This window comes from Cydia strobilella, chromosome 11, assembly GCF_947568885.1.
Source record: "Cydia strobilella chromosome 11, ilCydStro3.1, whole genome shotgun sequence".
NCBI lineage: Eukaryota > Metazoa > Arthropoda > Insecta > Lepidoptera > Tortricidae > Cydia > Cydia strobilella.
This window is the reverse complement of record NC_086051.1, coordinates 12040418-12060336: the sequence shown is the minus strand read 5'-3', so window position 1 is coordinate 12060336 and position 19919 is coordinate 12040418. Positions and strand designations below refer to the sequence as shown.

At 38.6% G+C, this 19919-nt stretch overlaps 4 protein-coding genes and 1 long non-coding RNA gene across 5 annotated transcripts in view; 3 read left to right on the top strand and 2 right to left on the bottom strand.

Annotated features, from left to right (window-relative positions):
* Positions 1-19919, top strand: part of LOC134745219 (uncharacterized) — a 193135-nt gene that overhangs the window by 121557 nt on the left and 51659 nt on the right. The window lies entirely within an intron of this gene.
* On the top strand, positions 443-8486 carry LOC134745532 (uncharacterized). Its single transcript, XM_063679588.1, has 10 exons — positions 443-761; positions 2170-2342; positions 2761-2826; positions 3006-3146; positions 3591-3854; positions 4488-4632; positions 4790-4931; positions 7095-7293; positions 7634-7772; positions 8082-8486. The coding sequence occupies exons 1-10, from the start codon at positions 510-512 to the stop codon at positions 8439-8441; spliced, it is 1881 nt and encodes a 626-aa protein (XP_063535658.1). The 5' UTR covers positions 443-509; the 3' UTR covers positions 8442-8486.
* On the bottom strand, positions 9711-11788 carry LOC134745185 (mpv17-like protein 2). The gene is made up of 2 exons (XM_063679174.1): positions 11647-11788; positions 9711-10777 (listed from the first exon to the last, which is right to left on the bottom strand). The coding sequence occupies exon 2, from the start codon at positions 10765-10767 to the stop codon at positions 10123-10125; it is 645 nt and encodes a 214-aa protein (XP_063535244.1). The 5' UTR covers positions 10768-10777; positions 11647-11788; the 3' UTR covers positions 9711-10122.
* Positions 11255-12291, bottom strand: LOC134745189 (mpv17-like protein 2). Its single transcript, XM_063679181.1, has 2 exons — positions 12068-12291; positions 11255-11914 (listed from the first exon to the last, which is right to left on the bottom strand). The coding sequence occupies exon 2, from the start codon at positions 11886-11888 to the stop codon at positions 11295-11297; it is 594 nt and encodes a 197-aa protein (XP_063535251.1). The 5' UTR covers positions 11889-11914; positions 12068-12291; the 3' UTR covers positions 11255-11294.
* Positions 12712-19299, top strand: LOC134745213 (nuclear receptor coactivator 5). Its single transcript, XM_063679210.1, has 8 exons — positions 12712-12821; positions 12967-13246; positions 13645-13784; positions 13948-14136; positions 15944-16070; positions 16483-16682; positions 16848-17020; positions 17387-19299. Exons 1-8 carry the CDS (start codon positions 12815-12817, stop codon positions 17633-17635), a joined length of 1365 nt encoding a protein of 454 aa, XP_063535280.1. The 5' UTR covers positions 12712-12814; the 3' UTR covers positions 17636-19299.

The window sequence follows — 19919 nt, the reverse complement described above, 5'->3', positions numbered from 1 at the left end:
TAAACCTAAGTATACCTATTTCACCTCTCAGAGTATGGTCAGACTTAAAATCACCCTGTAAAACTGATGCTTTGTGGATATATGAAATGAAACAACGCTAAAACGCGAATGAAATATGCGGATGAAACAACGCTCCAAAAGTACCATCCTGGAATTCGTTTCCAAATAGACATTTATCCCTCTAAAGTATTTGTCACCGAACTCGCTGTCACAGTCTTCTAATTGTTCTACATGTCATACAGGGACTTATATACATATATCTTTTTGTTAAACTATAAAATAATGGTATATACTTTTGATGCGTAGTCTTATCCGTTATTTTTGATGCTGATTGTACCTATGCCTATGCCTTAGATGTGTAGGTACATACGTGCTCAGTGCACTTGGCCATGGCAGTATCACCGTTCACCAATTAACACATCAACAGTAATAAATCCTAATCAGGGTTAAATTACCTTCCACTTATTATCTGTAACCATTCTCTAGTGCCACTTTACCGTAAGGCAGCCATGCCTTCAGGAGTCATATTCATTGTTTGCATTCCCTCAAGTAATTACGAACATGTGTTAAGATACGGGAAACCTAAAAACTTCCCGATCCAGACTCCATCATCGTTCAAGCCGTATCAGCTGGAGGTAGAGCTGAGGAATAAGAAGTGTAGAAGTATACCTGTGCAGTTAACTCAGCAGTATTACAATGAAGCGTATAACGCGACTTTGGATAACATTAAAGAGGAAGATAAGTTTTTCACGTTGGAGAGCGTAAGTATTTTTAGTGTGCTTATTAAACTCTTCGATTTATGTAGAGCTAGGTAGTAATTAGACGATCGATACATACTTAAATATTTTGCTACTGAAGTTCCAAGTTATCGGAAAACTGAGTTTTGAGTTTAAGAGGAAAGGGGACGGTAGCTTCTCCATACAAACGTAGTCCCCATTTTCCTCTCTGGATATTGACATTATGGAAAATATTTTTACATAATTTGATGTATATTAACCAGAGCTATTATGCTCCTATGTTTGACTCTTTTCAATTTTTTAATTATTGTAAAAATTTGGTGCGTAAAACCGATTTCATACCATTTTTAGGGTTCCGTAACCAAAGGGTAAAAACGGGACCCTATTACTAAGACTCCGCTGTCCGTCTGTCCGTCCATCTGTCAGTCTGTCCGTCTGTCTGTCTGTCGCCAGGCTGTATCTCATGAACCGTGATAGCTAGACAGTTGAAATTTTCACAGATGATGTATTTCTGTTGCCGCTATAACAACAAATACTAAAAACTGAATAATACAAATATTTAAATGGGGCTCCCATACAACAAACGTGATTTTTTTGCTGTTTTTTTTCCGTAATGGTACGGAACCCTTCGTGCGCCTCGCACTTGGCCGGTTTTTTTTAATGCTCCTAACTCATAGAATAATTCAGAATTCGAAAAAATCAAACGCTGTGGTTGATATACAACAAATTGCATAATTTTTTTTTAATAATGTTAATATCCAGGGAGGAAAATGGGGACTACATTTCTATGAAAAGGCGATTTCGGGCGGGTCCTCCACTTTCGTCTTAAGGTGCATGCATAATAATATGCATCTGTGATATCAACTAGTACAAACGATGTATATAGTGGGCTACGGTGACCGCTTCCTATTGCACAAACCGTACTATTTGTATCCCTCCATTTTCCTTAGGTACATAAAGTGTTATGGGCTAAATTTAAATAACAAGTGCCTATTAAGCACTAAAAAATTAAGTTGGGCCAAGCTAACTCTGCATGGCATTTGCAAATACAAAGTGTGTCAATGCCATCATTTATGTCAAATGTAAAAAAAAAAAAAAAAAACTATTGCTACACCTTAGAAAAATAATCTACAATTTGTGAAAGGATAGCTTAAAAATACAATATAAACTAAACTTAAACTTAAACATCAACTTAACATAATAACTATAACTATAACTTAAATCTATGGTGAGGCAAAGGGTCCCAATCACAGCATGTGCGGTGCCAGAGGGCTCCGCGCTGATTTTCAGACTGAATTTCTATACTTATATAAATTTTAATTTGAAAATATGCCGTTTATTTATACACCCTTAATTTGTTTGATTCAAATCGGTGCAAAGTTAGCTTGGACGGTCTCTTAAATTGCTACTTAAATTTTTCTCCGGAGAACAGATATTACAAGAGTTGCTAAACAAGCTTGAAGTAAGCAAAGTAGTATGGGTCAGCGACAAACCGGGAAACTATTACGAGGTCATATTCCCACTACCCACTGGAGATGAGTGCGAAACCATGCTGCATTGTCTGACCCAGCTGGGGATTGGGGTCCGATGGAAGTCAGTTGTAAGGTAAGACCATCTATTATTATTTAGTCTGTTTAAAGCGGCTTGAGCGGAGCGGGTGAGCGGGTAAACGAAAAATAGTATGAGAAACGCTAACTGGCGCGGACGCGTGCGACGGATTTTATCCACGATGGTACCCGCGGGCGTGCACCCGCGCAAGTCGGCGAAGGGTCTAATAAGCTGGAAGTGGGTAAAGTAATGCCATCACGACACGACAAGTACTAGATGTAACCAACATGTATGTACATAAAAATGAGCTTGACACACAACTAAAATCAAATCAAAATTACAAATTTGTTTTTGGAATCATTCCTGACAAGTTGCCAGTCCTTCGGCAAATAAATACAGTCAAGCTTCTCTGGCTACTCCGCCGATATCTGATTTGATATTCGATGATATCCTAAAAACGTCTTTTGTTTTCCAGCGTTTTACCGTGCAGTGTTGTACACTCAGCCCTTGAACATGAGGATTACGACGAGGACACAATAATGTGAGTTCTTGTTCGTACTAAATACCTATGATTTTATGAATAGACAATCCTCTGGGACTAAATTAAATCGAGTCTACTTTGCGCTGGACACATATAATTTTAGCCCTTTTGACGATGACAGCATTTCACTGTAGTTATTTTAATTTCTTTTGAAGTATATTTTAATATATAATTTGTAGACGAAAATCGGAAGAAGCAAAGCGTTGGCGCAGTTTTGTGGAGTCAATTCGGTCAAAGCTCACTGTGAAGCAAGTGGTTGACGGCGTTCGAGGAGGCGGCGAACTATCCTTCGACTATCTCACTCTAATTCTCACTGCTGAGTAAGTACTTAGCGTACCTAGATTATATAGGTATGAATATCGAAATTGAATTTACATCGTAACTCAAATTGTTACCTGTGTACTTATTTATTAAATTAATGTAACATGCAAGTTCACAAACCCTACCCTCAAATACTTCCAAGCTCAACAATCATTAGAAAATTCTACTTGCAAATGTTTTCACTCTAAAATTATTCACGTATTATTATTTATATATAAAAGTAGAGTCAATGCGGCCAAATTTGCCTATAGATCATTTCGTACACGAGTATAAGGGCGGATTGCACACTTGACAGACTGATCAACATCATTCAGCAGAGAACTATGAAAATTCCCATACAATAAAATTTAGCGAACGCTTTAACAGTGACAGACGGTTTGGTGCACCCGACCCTAAGTATTTATCAACGAAGCGCCATGTATTTTGCTTACTTTTGTTCACAGCTCCCTCGCTGCCCTCGGCCTGGTAGAAAACAATGCCTCAAACATAGTAGCAGCTATGCTGGTATCACCCCTCATGGGTCCAGTGATGTCCATAACTTTCGGAACCATCATAGCCGACAGGAGCCTCGTCAGAAGCGGCTTCGAAAGTCTTGTTCTGGGAATGTTCTTCTCGCTAGTTTTTGGATTCATTTTTGGACTTATCTTGGGAACTACAGAGATGCCTTGGGGTTTTGGTGATTGGCCCACTGAAGAGATGAAATCAAGGTAATCATTACCAAGTTCAAAATTCTAATAAGGAATTAGTAGTAACTAATAATTGTTACACTTATCAAAACGAAACTTATCCAGCTATTAAAATGGCATATCCGGTTCGAAGGACCACATGTTAATAGCACAATTAAGGCTGTAGGGTCCGAGCAAGTAATTTTATGAATAAAAAATTCAAAAGTACGTGTGAAATGAAACGAATAATAATTATTGTCTAAGAAGAACATTAACGGATGCACATAATATTGTCATCGGTTACCGCGATAGTTATATAATTACCTACTCATGAAATAAAACTATGAAAACGTGGCAACGGGGTGACACCCGTTGACCACGAACGCTGTAAAGGGTTCGAAACGTCGGGATGTATTATAAATTAATTATTCGCGATATAATCCGTTTTCATAGTTTTATTTCATGATTAACGGTTGCTATAGTAACCAGTAAATTTATGCATGTTGCTATACAAACTCCATTCTGCAACTTACTACTACTCCACCGGGAAAAACAGCCACTGCACAATCGGTACGTGATCCCCACCACGCTTAAAAGCCAAACCAAAGGTCTCTCCAAATCTCGTCCACATTTAGTATTTTTATAAGTTCCTACACAATTTATAACTTATTTCAGAGGAAATGTTCGTGCCCTTTGGATGGGCGTGCTCTGGGCCTTAACATCAGGCACGGGTGTGGCTTTGGCTTTACTACAAGGGAGCGCTGGGCCTTTGATCGGTATTGCGATTTCGGCATCATTGTTACCACCGGTTGTAAATTGCGTGAGTGAAACTTATACCTTATTTGAGGACATTGAACCCCAAGAGGTTAAAGGGCTAATCGCATAATTATGAAGTTAGATTAATGCGATTAGGCCTTTAAGGCATCTTAATTGAAAGACCGTGTGGAAAAAATATTTGTTGTATAAATTCTTTTTAGGGATTATATTGGGCCTTGGCTTGCATCTGGCTGTTGTATCCAGGAGTTAAAATACCGCATATAAAAGGAGAAGCTTACACTGGTAATTCATCTTACGAACCCTTATACCACGATTATCTGCCCATAGAATTCGCTGTTAACGGTGAGTATCCTTTAGCTATGCAAGAAGGTGATAAACAAACTGAAATTGCATGTAGAAAAGAAAGTTAGAGTTATTTAGTATTTACCTAGGTACCCATTCCATATTCTCTGCTGTCCGTTTAATGCATGGTGGTTTCTGGTTTCTTTATTTTTTTATACCACGTTGGTGGCAAACAACCATACGGCCCGCTTAATGGAAAGCAGTCACCGCAGTCTGTTGACGACTGCAAACCCAGGGGTTTCACATGCGCGTTACCGACCCTAATAGCCCAATTTCTATTGGGCAACAGTATGTGGAGTACAGCAATTCCATTTGGTACGAATGTTGTACACGTCCACCTGAGCCCAAAAAGTCCGGTAGCCAGTTTGAATGCCGCGACATGTGGAGAGAGGGGGGTCAAAGTACAGAGCTTCCGGCGCTCAGAAAAAAAATTCTGGCGGATTAGCTTGGACCTTTGAGTCAAGTTTGGTTTCGTTATCAGGTAACTAGATGATACCCAATACCCAATTCATTCCCCTTAGGGTAACCTCCAGTGAATGAACACTTAAGCAATTATCCTAGTTTGAAAAATAATTTCTCAGCATTCATTAATAATATAAATAATTAATTGCAATTTAATCAACCCTCATTTAATAATTAAGAAAGTAATTTCTGCAATTTTTAATTACTTTCATAGTTTTTGAGTTATAACATAATTTATCAAAAAGTACCCAAAAACCTAATGAATGAACATGACAACTAGTGAATGAACACCGCAAAACCCACTGAATGAACATAATTTCGATCTTTTTAATCAGCATTAAAAATACATTTTTAACACAAAACCCGTTTCCAGCTCTATTCTAGTAGGTATAGCGAAAGCGTTCATATCTTTTTATCCCCTCTATTTGATATTAAATATATAAGAATGTAATAAAATGATGGTTTAACCAATAACACAGAAATCGGTTATATTAAAAAGAAAAAGAGAATCAATATTTAAAACAAGAAACAACGTGCATATTTTGATGAAAAAAGGTCAGGCTCAGCAAATAATGGTTAAAATAATAGACTTTTTATTCCGTTGTTCGTGGTCACATTGTTCATACATAGAATTTGTAGAAACCCTAATGAATGAACAAGCCAAATTTTGTACTGTTTATACATAGGCATGAAAAATCTAGTAAATGGACTATGAAAAACCTAGAGATTTGGTTTGTTGCAATACTGGCTGAATGAATCAGAATCGTTTTCTATGCAGAATCACAAAAAACAAACTCAATACCATTTCGTTTACATATAAATTTAGAAAAAAAAATGAAATCTAGACGACACCAGTGAATGAACACACCGTTCATTTACTGATTTCAGAACATTTGATAAGCCAGTAATGGAACTCTAAAAAATAAAGACTTAATCGCATAATTCGCCGACAATGTGTGCTTTATAGAAGGTTTTACTCTTAGTCTATCCAAATAACTAAACTTTGTACAGGTAAACAATAAATAAGCACTTCATATGTTGGTCCAAACGTACACTGTTCTTACCTGGGATCAAATGTTTCCATACAAAGCTTCAAAACCAGAAACACGTAAACTTCAAACGCCAGTCACATTCAAACTGGTTGAAAATAAATTTATCACGGGTTGCCATTGCATAGGAAATAAAGTTGTTTATAAGAAAAAAAAATACGAAAGTGGTAGAAATTGCTATATTTCTTATTTTAGACAAAAAACGTGAATGTTCATTCACTGGGGGGTGTTCATTCACTGGAGGGTTTACCCTACCAGTTTTTAGTGTTCCGTACCCAAAGGGTAAAAACAGGACCGTATTACTAAGACTCCGCTGTGTGTCTTTGACCCCCAACCTGTCGCGGAATTCAAACTGGCTACCGGGCGTTTTGGGCTCAGATGGTCGTGTATAAATAGCATTACCATTCCGCACTAAACCAGTGGTTCCGTACCAAATAGCAATGCTGTACTCAAAATTATAATAGGTACCTCTCCATACAAGCATTCCCAATAGAAAACGGACTAGATGACGGCCGTTAAACCCCTGTAGAAAAACTAAAACTGTTAAGAAATAATATCTCTAATTCTCTAGTTTGTTTATAAACTTCTTGGCCAAATGTCTTAATTAGATAACAAGCGTAATCTCGCTAATTTATTTTAATAAATCCCTCAGGCATCGTGAGCTGCTGTCTTACAATAGTCAACGTAATCTGCATCTTTATCACGGCCATAATGTTCTTGAAGATTAAGGAGGTCGCCGCGCCGTACACTTCGACTCCGGATTTGAGGAGGTTTTGGGAACAAGACATTAGAGTGGCTAGAGAGGCAAACAGGGCTAATTTGCACGAAGCCGAACAGGACGAACGAGCTGAGTAAGAATCGATTTTATTTAAGGATTGTGGATTAATATAAATTAGAAATTTGACCTAAGTACTTACATAATTAATGCTGCTTTTTTATCGATTTCGATAGATACGGATTGGATATAAAAACCGAAGTTATTTTTTATCAAGCGTTTAACTTTAGTCGTATCCAGTAGCCGTACCTCGAGTTGATACTTGACGTTTACTGTATACGCTCGTACTGATGTATTGGTGCGATAGAGGGGGGACGCGATCGAGTTCACGCAGAGCCAACGTAAATGCCAAACGCCAACTCGTGATAGCCGTGTAGGTCTCATCTTGATTTTTTATTTAATTCTTTTTCCGACAGATTCCTTTTGGATGATCTTAACCAGGGATCTGATGAGGATATTAAAGACAAGTTAGAAGCTGCAGTACAAGAAGCCCTTGATGACGAGACTTACAGAAAAGTGAAGCGGATGAGCTACCAGAGCCACATAGCTGACGAGGTATGTAATGCACTTAGTTTTATAGGTACTTCACAATGAAGTATCACACAATTAACATTCACAATGAATCTTAAATCCTTTCTAGTGCTTTACTTTGAAAATTCTGAATTCACCTCATAATATAAAAGAGATATAGATAATAGAGAGATTCGACTGTCGAAAACCTGAAAGCCTACCGACTGCGCCAAATATGTACACTGTCGAAGTCCAAAATGAGCATTACAATCCTTTCTTTTTTCATTTATATAAGAATTAGGTACTCTACAATACTGTGAGACACGTGACTCAAACATGTACACCTTTTTTCAGGTATTTCGTACAATCGGCATGCAGTCTCGTACGCCAGTCTCCCTACGTTCCAGCCGCCGCTCCAGCATAGCATCACCGCGCGCCAGCGTCAAACATCCCACTAAACAGGAAGATATCGCCGCACTTGACAAGATCCTAACCTCCTTACTAGGAAACAGAGACAACAGAACAAGATCGTTCCGGTCCCATCGCGGAACGCCAAGATCTAGCCGTATGCCGGTGATTTGTGAAAACAACAGACGATCGGAGTCCTGGCCGGAAAGGATATTTGAAAACTCTGTTGTCAGCAGTGTGTTAAATAATTTGAAAACCAGTCAACGGAATTCGTCGGCTGAAGAACCGTTTTTAACTCCTAATTGAACTATTTTTCTTCATCTGCGCAAGAACACCCGCTTTTCACTCACGTATATACAGGGTGAAATTGATATGTCTGAAAAAACTGAGAAGTGAATATGTAGGTCGTACAAACAACTTTTACTATGGGGCCAACCCCGAAATCGTAAAAAAAATTGCCGTCTCATACATTTCGGTGATTCAGTCATGTTTTCTATAGAACAGTTGTTTTTTTTTGCGATTTCGGCGTTGACCCCATAGTAGAATATGTTCAGTATGACCTACATATCCACCCCTCAGACCAGAGTATGGTCAGAGATAACAATTTCACCCTAATAGCCTGTCAAACAACTTTTCAATCGAAAAAGGCGCGAAATTCAAATTTTCTATGGGTAGATAATCCTCAAATCGCGCGTACATTTTTTAAATATGCCGCTTTTTTACTGACGGAAACGGCTTGACAGACTATATTTGAGCGTGACACACTGGCATGGAAATTACCGTTTTTTTCATACCATGTCGGTGGTAAACAAGCATACGACCCGCCTGATATTAAGCAGGTAAACGTATTGAAGTAATATAAATTAAATGGTAAGGTTGATTTTCTATCTCAGTGCGTCCCGCTTAGAGGATGTCTGTGAAGTTGGCATAACAAAGTCTAGCAGATCACGTTTTTATTGGAGTTCTATTAGCATGCACCATAGTTCTAGAGTTCCTGATACTTTTTAGCAATAGTTCTGGCGTTTTAATCGTAAAAAGCAACACTATGGAATTTCACAAAATGATATGCTAAGTTCACACACTAGCATAGCATGTCGTTTCATGTAACAAAATGATATGCTAGTGTGTGAACTTAGCATATCATTTTGTGAAATTCCATAGTGTTGCTTTTTACGATTAAAACGCCAGAACTATTGCTAAAAAGTATCAGGAACTCTAGAACTATGGTGCATGCTAATAGAACTCCAATAAAAACGTGATCTGCTAGACTTGTTATGCCAACTTCACAGACATGCTTAGAGGGGGGTATCTTAGATATCTGAAAATAACTCGCATGCGCCATTTGAAACAGAGTCCGTCTTGTAGGTATGTACGAAATATGAATATTTGCGCACATGTGGAGGAACATTTATATTTAAACTTATGTTAGTTACAAAGGTGCAAGGCTTGACCGGCTGTTTGTGGCTCTTAGAGCAAGACAGCACGTTATCGCAGATATCGCCGACCCGATATCGCAGCGAATTTGACATTGAAGTAATTCAATTAGGTACCTAAGTAGTGAAATAAAAACTATAATTTGTATAACAATATGTATAATTGACATATAATACATACAATAAACAAGGCAAATAAAATTACTACTTACAAACATTGCATGTCATTTAAACCGCTTTTACGCCGAGAATTATTAAAGGTGCCGTGTGTTGGGCCATTACTCATACTCAATACACCACTGACGGACAGAGTGTATGACAGGTACCTATGTCATAACTGACCTAACTGTTCTCGGCTATATACCTAGGCTCGAAATCTCACGACGAAATTATAAATAATATATATGTATTTTGTCATATTTATTTGTTGATTATCACAGCATTGCTTTCAGTGCAGGTAACTACGAATGACGCAAGTAGACTTCTTACCGACTGACACTTACAGTGACTAATTACTTGAGTAAGTAAATTGTACTAGAAAATGATGATGATCATCAAGATGAATCGGGTTTTTTACCATTACTGTCTAAAAATATTTTCTTTCCTTTGCTATGTTTAACTTGTGAGGTGTATATGTCATACCCTAATGATATCGTATTGTCGTACAATACTCTGTATTTAGTGGGGAGGAAATAGAAATTAATGATCTGCGCGGGCGGCCATACAACCCACTCGGCTTGATAAAGAGTAATAAATTTACTTTTAACTTCTTCTTTAAAATTTTCTAAAGGATCCTCCTCAAACAAGGCTAAACTTCCAAAGAAAGTTACTATCATTATAGGAGAGAATATGAACTGATCAAGTATCAGTTTCTTAACAACCATATCAAAAGTCTTTCCTATGATAAATTTGTCTAAAACTTTGTACCAATGGTGACACAAAACACCCACAGCAACTCCTGAACAAGCCATGTGTAAAGTTCGTTTTGAGTCATAGCTTTCTAATTCCTTGCAGTATAGTTCATAGCTCTGTTCTGCAATATCACCTAATGCTGATAGACTTAAGGAAATTGTAACATTTGTGTATAATAAATATTTATCACTGAAAGCCACTTTCACTACTCTTCTGAACTTGGTGACGGGGCTGTAGCCGCGGAAATTTGTCATCAACCTTCTGAAGCCCATGGTCATTGACTGCATTCTGGGTAATCTGAAAAAAAAAATACATTATCTTTAAGTTGATAAACAAAAAAGAGAGGATGACAAAAATAGCATGTGTATTATTGTCACACATTTTATGCTTGACATGGAATGATATAGCACTCTGCTGTACCAGAAAGTTGCTACTGCGTAAGGTTCTGTATTGTCATATCATGGTAAGCGTAACCATAATATGACTGCTGATAAGACTATAATTAAATGAATTGCAGTAATATGTACAAAAGTCTAAATAACATGGGTATGCCAATGATGGATGAATTGAAGTGGGTGAAAATGAACTAATTAGGTACTACCAGTGTAATAATATCTTAAAAAATATACTTAACAAGTACTTTTCCTGAATTTCTGAGAAAGACCCATTGCAAAATTCACTCCATCTTTGGTTTTCTGCCACTTCTTTAAACTATTTTCTAACTAACCACAACTATGTGAATAAGGATTGGACATGAAAATCATTAATTTATTAAACATTCACTTTATAAAAAATATTCAACATGAGTTAAAGGTTATTCCTTATCTCTTTCTTTCTTCAAAGATTTGTCATGCTTAACTTTAGATGTGTAGATGTCATAACCAAGCGAGATTGTGTTATCATACAGTACTCTGTACTTGGTTGGTAAAAAATAAAAATTTATTATTTGTGCTGGAGGCCACACCACCCATTCAGCTTTGTAGAGAATCAAGAACTTATCCCTGACTTCATCAGTGAAATTCTCCCAAGGATTCTTCTCAAAAATAGCAACCGTGGCAAAGAATGACAAGATTATAATTGGTGAACAAACTAATTGGTCTAGCATCAATTTTTTAATCACCATACCCAGAGATCTTCCGATAATAATTCTATCAAGTATGTTATACCAGTGATGGCAGATTACACCGGCGGTGGCCCCTGAGAAGCCCATCTGTGCGGTGCGGTGCAAATCGTACCCAGGAATCTTTTTTCTGTACACTTCATAACTCTGCTCAAGCATGTCACCCACAGTTGAGATCCCTACTGATATTAAGACATTGGTGTAAAACAGGTTCTTGCGATTGAATGCTGCTCTTTTAGCTTGCTTGGCGGATTTATAAGCGTGTGAAAAGGCCCTTCGAATTGCCATTCACCAGAACGGTGGCGATCGAGTGTCTAGAAAAAAATTAGGAAAAAATATTAATAAGTCAATATCACTGTTTTACAACAATATCTTAATGATTGCAAAATGCATACATACTATGATAATATATTCGTTCGGAAGGCATAAAATAATACATAAAAGTGAAACATAAAAAAATCACTTACGATTTTTAAAGAATCTCCCGTTTCCTGTGCCAGGTGCTGGGGTAAAAATAATGTGCACGTGTAACGATAAAACATGAGTCCTTGGCGTGGTTGCAGTATTTACTGTTGCATAACAGTAAATACTGCGTAGAAATAAAAATTAAAACATATTTAGGAAATTCTTAACCTCACTGGTCACGATCCTGTCAAAGTGAAAGCTGTCACTGTCGTATTCAAAATGTTGTCATAGTTAGGGCTGTTCCAAAACAAGTTAAATGAAGACAAATATTTGCACACGGAGCATGTCGCTGCTTAATTTGAGGTAAAGTTGGTCAAATCAAGTTGTCAGTAAATAAGAACAAAAAAAACTATACTCATCCTAATATTGTCTTCGGTTACCGCGATAGTTACTCATGAAATAAAACTATCGCCGTTGACCACGAACGCTGTAAAGAGTTCGAAACGTCGGGATGTATTATACTCATCCTGTTCTTTTGGGTGCTAGTACTAGTGTAAGACAAAGATAGTATGATTCTCTGTCTATGTTTGAAATGAGACAGTCCATGATAACAGATAACTCCATGACTAGGCTAGGCTTGTTTCTGAGCTGGCAACTCATATGACGGGCTGTCAAATTTCAACATGTACATCATATGTACATACACCACACATAGGTACATTGATTGAGTGATAGTGTGATTCGGCGCGTCCTAATTCAGCTTACTATTTTTCTTTCATATTTATGAATAAAGTGATATACGTGGAGCCATGGCGGGTAAGTAATTTGTTGTGATGTATATCGCACGCAGTTATACATTTCCTATTTGTCGTAACATCGAGTACTTTCACATAGACACCCTCTTACAATATCCGCTAAAAACTGAGGCTATGCGCTTTAATCGGTGCATATTTTCTTGCAGACAAACTGACTCTTGATAGACAGGCTATGAAAGATAGGTCTACATCCCATCTTCGTATATACGTTGGAGGAATAACCGAAAATGCAACAGTTGACGATATGTACGACCACTTCATCCAGTTTGGGCAGATTAACGGCATTGTCGTGAATCGGAACTTTGGTTTTGTTCAGTTTGATACAGAACCCAGCGCAAAGCAAGCTATCGCTGGTGCTGATGGGAGCATCTTTATGGGGAAGACTATTAATGTGAGGACTGCTCAAACCAATCCGGATAAAGCAAGGTAAGGTAATTAAGGTATAATTGATGGAGATCTTTTGACCTAAGTGACTTTTTATTATTGTATTTACTATTTTGTTTTGCCCTACATGTGCCTAGTGTGTGCAAGTGTAAAACTTATGGAGCTTCCAATGCATTATATTTAAGTGGACAGAGCTGTCCTTAACTCGCAAAGTCCTCCTTCCTCCTTTTACCTGACTATAGCAGAGCAAAAAAAATATCGTATTATGTATATAAATATGTATGTGATGACATTGGCTAAAGCCATGTTACAGCTTTTAAACTTGAATTTTTTAAACCTACTAATGGAGCTACTTAATGACTTTCTAAAAGGCACAATAGGCTGCGTGTACTACTGTAAATTTTATAAGTAAATGTATTTTATCTTCGCTTGTCTTCCAGACCTACAGAAGTAGTTATAGTGGAGCCTGAAGTGCCCCCAGCAGTGGCGCTCAATGATAACCTACCAGGGGACAATGATGGGGGAGAGGAGCCCTATGACAGCTACGGCAACTACATAGGTGACCAGAGCCATGGTCAAGGCAAGTCCATTAATTATTTTTATCAATTATACATTTGCATTACACCCTGAACAGAGGTAAGTAACCTAGTTACAATCTTGTTATTATAGTGGATGACTACGAGTTATTTGACATCAAATAAATATATGAATAAATCATATTCTAGGCAACTACAGAGACAGAGAGGATGATTATGAAGATAATAACTACAGCAACCAGAGTTGGGGCGAGACCCGCGGCGGGAGAGGGCGCGGGGGCCCAGGAGGGCCTCGGGGCCGAGGGCGGGGGCGCGGGCGCGGTGGCCATGGAGGACCGGGTGCGGGCGTGGCTGGACAGCTCTACAGGGACAGGGAGGAGGCTCCGCCAAGGAGAGGTTAGTTATCTTACTAATATTATCATGTTTAATTTGGCTGTTTGGCACCTTTCATCCTCTATATGAATTTTTACCTAACTAAAACCATTAGGAACGTTGAGGGTCAAGAAGGCTTGAATTGAACTCACTTGACTTTTTTTGTTACAAATTAAGGGATAAAAAATGCAGTCTCAGAATGTAGAATGTTACTGAAACTTAACAAGCTTAATATTTTGTTGCGAAATTTGATATAAATAAGATAACAATATATTTGTAATTTTTTTATTATTCTAGCCAGTTATTTTGTAAGAGGTAAGTTATAGAAAAAAAAAATTAAATATTTTGAGATATATGTTAGACTGTGGCATCATGTAATAACAATGTTATTGAACTATTTAACTACAATGATATATCATATATCTCATATGTGCCGCTTAACTTCAAACTCGGGTGAATCCATTCGACCCTCTCAGCAAATATCTACCCTATTACATTTTCTTAATACATGCCAAAATCGCATAATCTGACAGATGGATTTACCCGAGTGAAGTTAAGCGACTCATATGATTATGTGATTTTACTTAGTTTTTGCAGAAACCACGTTAATATACCTACCTACAGGTTTGGTAATCTTGTTTTGGAATGCTCTTGCATGTCAGCTATTCAGCTAAATTGTTTAGACCAGTGGTTCCCAAAGTTGACTGGGCTTCGACCCACCTAACAAAAACTGCCAAATTCGGGAGCCGGGATTTGGCCGTTTTAAAAAAGGGGGCATAAAATATTATTTGTAACACTCAGATGCCCTAGTAGTTTTAGGGCCTACTCAATATTCACTCGCGACCCATATTTTGGGAAATGCTGGTTTAGACAAATATTTTCAAATAAAATTTGAAAGCTATTGTTCAAATAGGCTCCTCACCTCATACGGCTAGGTCGTAATAATTGAAGGGATGTTTACAAAAACAACATAACTAACATTTAATTTAACATTTGGTGGATTTGAGTTATTGGTATCATAGTGTTCGTCCAAGAAGGAGCTACAAGTGGTGCAAAAGATATTGTCCACAAATGACCCCATATGTCCAATTATTTGGGAACCCCTGGGTTAGAATGATAAAAATAATAATAATAATAAAAGACGTTTATTCAAGAAGTTGTAACATAGGTACATAATAAAAGTACACGATAATGCTAAAATAGAACAAGACGTGCTTATGCATCTTCACTATCCTTAAATCCTAACAAAGTATGTGACTTAAAGAAATTGATGCACTTTTTAGTAAAACCATTGAGCCATCAATTCTAGCAATCGATTCTATCTCCAACAATGTATCAAGAATTGTCTGGAGGTGGATAGTGATGACAATAGCAGCAGATGTGAGGATTAAAATAAGTCCGCATAATGTAGTAAAATAAGCCTGTAATTTCCTATACAAGACAGACTTTTGCAAAAATAGTGGTCTCTGAAATGTGTAATAATATATTTCTGAACTATTGACCGCTTACTAAAATCACATGTAAAATATCTATCACTAATAACTAGTAGGTATTTAAAAATACATTTTTTTTTTCGTTTCCTGTAAAATCATATCTAGTGTACTCATGTTGTTTTTGTATACACCCCTTATATAGTCTTTTCCATCTTGGTCTTCTAGGATCTAAAAAAATTAAAACATACGAGTCAGTTATTCGGGCAATATGGTACAATATTTTGTATACATTCTGTTGAACAAAACCTGAACTAAAATAGAAATATAATAAAGTACACTAAAATATAAACAAAAGTATTTTAAAATGAAGTGTAATTATGCCTATATGTAATTATCAGGTGGTGAGTGGGCCGAGCAGCGCGGGTACTCGCGCGAGCGGTACGCGCCCCCGCCCGAGTACCCGCGCCCCGTGCCCGTCAGCGAGCGCAACGACTGCGAGATCATCGTCGTCTCTAAAGCACTTACGTAAGTCAAAGTAACAAAACTAAAAGTACATGACTCGAGCGGCTTTCCTGCGAGGATATAGACAACCTTTTGAGAGTTATTAAGTAGTCAATTGTACTTGCAAACATCAAAAAATCCAGACATTACATATCATGACTTACTAATCTCATCGTTTAATCAGTCGCCTAATTCTGTGTTTAAGACGATTGTATTGGAGTTACCTGTGGGACAGGCCTTTGCTTACTAAGTACTAACTAGTTAAATATGAATTCAGTATGAGAAACGAAACGTCAACTGACGCACGCGGCTACAGCCTAATATCAACTTTCGTGCATTCCGGTAAGGTTCACGATGACGCGCCGCACACAATAGGCATAGTTCTAAGGGTTAAATCATATGAAACAACCTTGTTCAGTAAAATTTTGTATTACAGTGAATACGCGGAATACATCGAAGGACGCCTGAAGCGTCTCGGCATCGTGGTGGACCTCCTGTTCCCAATGGAGGACGTGCCCATCGGCAAGGTGCTCGGCAACATAGCGTCGCGCGGCTGCCTCTACGCGATCCTCGTGATGCCGCAGAACCAGGAGAACCGCTCGCTCACGCTCACCATACTGCACGGGTTGCCACAGGGTATTTTATATTGATATTTCTGGTTTTGTAACCGAGTGTTTCTTTTGAATAGTAAAATTTCATGGTGTTTTGGCAATAGGTACTACTCTTTAGAATCCTTTAGGATCTCAAGCTGGTATGAAATTCATTTTACGCACAATATTGAAACTTAACTGTTTTTTGCAGAACACCGCAACATGCCGATAGAGGACGCCCTGCAACTGCTATCGCGGAACTTCCAGGAGGTACAGCGAGGAGGGCCGAGCGGACGCGAGGCCGTATACGCACTGCTAGGGCAGCTGGCCGACGGACGGAGTTTAACCGTCATGCAGTATGAGAAGGTCATCGAATACTTGCAGGTTGGCGATAGTATTCAAATTACTTTTGTTATCTTCAATGATTATTAGAAGAAGAATGTTTAAAATTGTAGTTTGTTTAGGTTTACATCGACAGAGTTTGGCAACAGTTTCAAACATCGAAATTCCTATGAAATTATGAAGTCTATTGTGGCGCTTCAACGCTTTATGGCTACAGATGGTTTAGATTGCCAATGCGACACAATGTTTGGTGGATGCGGTCAAAAGTTGCTACGATTAAAACTCTTTTTTGACTTCTGAAGAATGCTTGACGAGATAATTTTCTCGAAATAGACGCACTAGTTAAACATTGTTCTAAACATGGCACATCTTTATATTTAATAAAGTAACATTTCTGTTTATCAACAGGAACGCAAAGAGCAACAAGTCAAGATCGAGCTGGGCGAGCCCCTCGTGCCGGCATCCAACAGCAAGACGGAGACCGACCTGCAGCAGCGCATCCTCAGCATCCTCAACGACAAGGTGGCCGTGGCCGCCGAGCCCGCGCCCGCGCCCGCGCCCAAGCCCAAGCCCAAGCCTGACGCCGCTCAGAACAAACTGTTCAACGACCCTACTGTTAGGAAAGCGCTAGATTCTATCTTGCAGAAGTTTACGTAGACTTAGTTACTACTTAGAAAATATTGTGTAAATGAATTTTGAAAGTCAAGGGAGAGATGAACCGTATTTTAACTGCACGTTTCGCCAATCTAACCTACGCATATCTAAACACGCAACTTACACAAATGTAACGTCGGCTAAAATCGTAACTCGTAACTTCTCGAAGAGTTATTTTTGCAACTTTAGGTGTTGTTTGTACAAGTCGAGTTGTGCCTTTCCCGAGAATGTTGTCTGTTTTGTATAGGAAATGTTCTCTCTCGAAAATATTTCCCATAGGAAACGGAAAATGTTCTCGAGAACGGCACAACTCTTGTAGCAAATCCCTAATGTCCTTGAAACGGTGTTACAAGGTTTTCTACTTTAGCCTACGATAAAATAAGTTGGTTCCTTTAAAATATGTGTTGTGTCTATAAGATTACTTTAAAGTGGGAGGCGTGCAGTTTTATAAAACGCGTCACGTAATGCAAAATATTGTAGATAACGCTGTACCGAGCCGTACGTACGTCGTTATCGCATAATTTACGGGACAGGGCAGCGCCATCTACGTCAGCCGGCAATTTTTAGCTACAATATTTTGCGCTACGTACGCGTCTCAATATTGTCATGTCTATGATTATAAGTGACCGTACAGAATATGACATGAATATATTTAAGTTAATAATTTTAAACATGGATGCTTCCATTAAGTACATTTTGTGGGCAATTGGGCATACGACAGTAGCGTTAATCGTATAAAATAAATGTATTTATTTTGTCTAATCATCATAACCATTTTACGTCTGCCATGTTGTATGGGTTGCTCTAACAATATACGATTAATAATACCTGTTTCTTAGAAATGGGGCCCTGCGAAGTTACATCGTCTCTTTATGGCGTTGTTCTTAAAACGCTCTACAAGCCTCAATTAGCTATTAATCGTTTGTCTCAATCATCTGTCATTTTGATTATCTATTTGTAAGGAAGGGATAAAACACAAATTAACTAATTGAGGCTTGTAAAGTTTTATGAATAAAGGGGTTATATCATGGTGACTTTGAACTAGGCAATATTAGACTTGACAATTTCTGTGTTGTCAGGGCAATCTCTGAAAAAACCGGACAAGTCCACCGAGGGTTCCGTATTTTATAGTATTTGTTGTTATGGCGGCAACAGTTACATCTGTGAATATTTCAACTGTAGCTATCACGGTTCACGAGATACAGCCTGGTGACAGACAGACGGACAGTGGAGTCTTAGTAATAGGGTCCCGTTTATACCCTTTGGGTACGGAACCCTAAAAATGACAACAGGGGTTTCGAAACTTTAACCCGAGGACCGCGGCCTTATATTTGCGGGCCGTAGTTTGCAGACCCTTGACATAGACTAATATTATTAGTCTAATATCGTTTGAGATTTGTGATTTCGTGTCCCGGGTCCCTGCTGACAAACTAGTCTAGAATGTCAAGTGTGTATTCTCTGAAGTAGAGAAAAGATAATCTGTGTAATATTTAACGCGTGGTTTTATAAGTTCTCTTGAACTTATTACACTTATACACGTTACTTTAATTGTGATTGTCAGACAGTTTATTATATAAACATTTGATTATCTATATTAAATATATTAATAACGGGTCACTCACGTATTTTAAGTCGAAAACGCTCGACATGTTTCACTCCGTACCGAGTAGCGTTATCAGGAGCTTGCGTCGACGGTGACGGACCGGCGCAGACTGCGGGCCGCAGCCCTCCGCGCCCGATGACTCGTCGCGGGCGCCGGTGGCGGCAGGGGGGCGAGAAACTACCCTCGTTTACGGCATTATTGTCAAATGATGGGTTGCACACAACACTCACTATGTCATTCGCTAATGGTTCGTCCACACTGTCCACCGACGTAGTACCCTAGTACCCAAAACAGTTTTCGAGCTCGGAGGCACTGACTAACCACAATCACGGTTAAAATTCGGATGACGACTAATTTCGATAGCCTCCCGTACTTTTCGCTGAATCACAAACTTTTCTTTCGCCAGCACGTTACCTTATCGAAACGTATAATAGTGAGTCGAATCCGAATCCAATACGTGTTCCGTCACCGCAGAACCCCGGCTATCCCTGTTCTTCATACTACGTATGTGCTCGGACAATCTGGTGGAAATGTTTCGGCCCGTCTCTCCTACGTAGTGAGTGTTGTGTGCAACCCATCATTTGACAATAATGCCGTAAACGAGGGTAGTTTCTCGTCCCCCCCTGCCGCCACCGGCGCCCGCGACGAGTTATCGGGCGCGGAGGGCTGCGGCCCGCAGTCTGC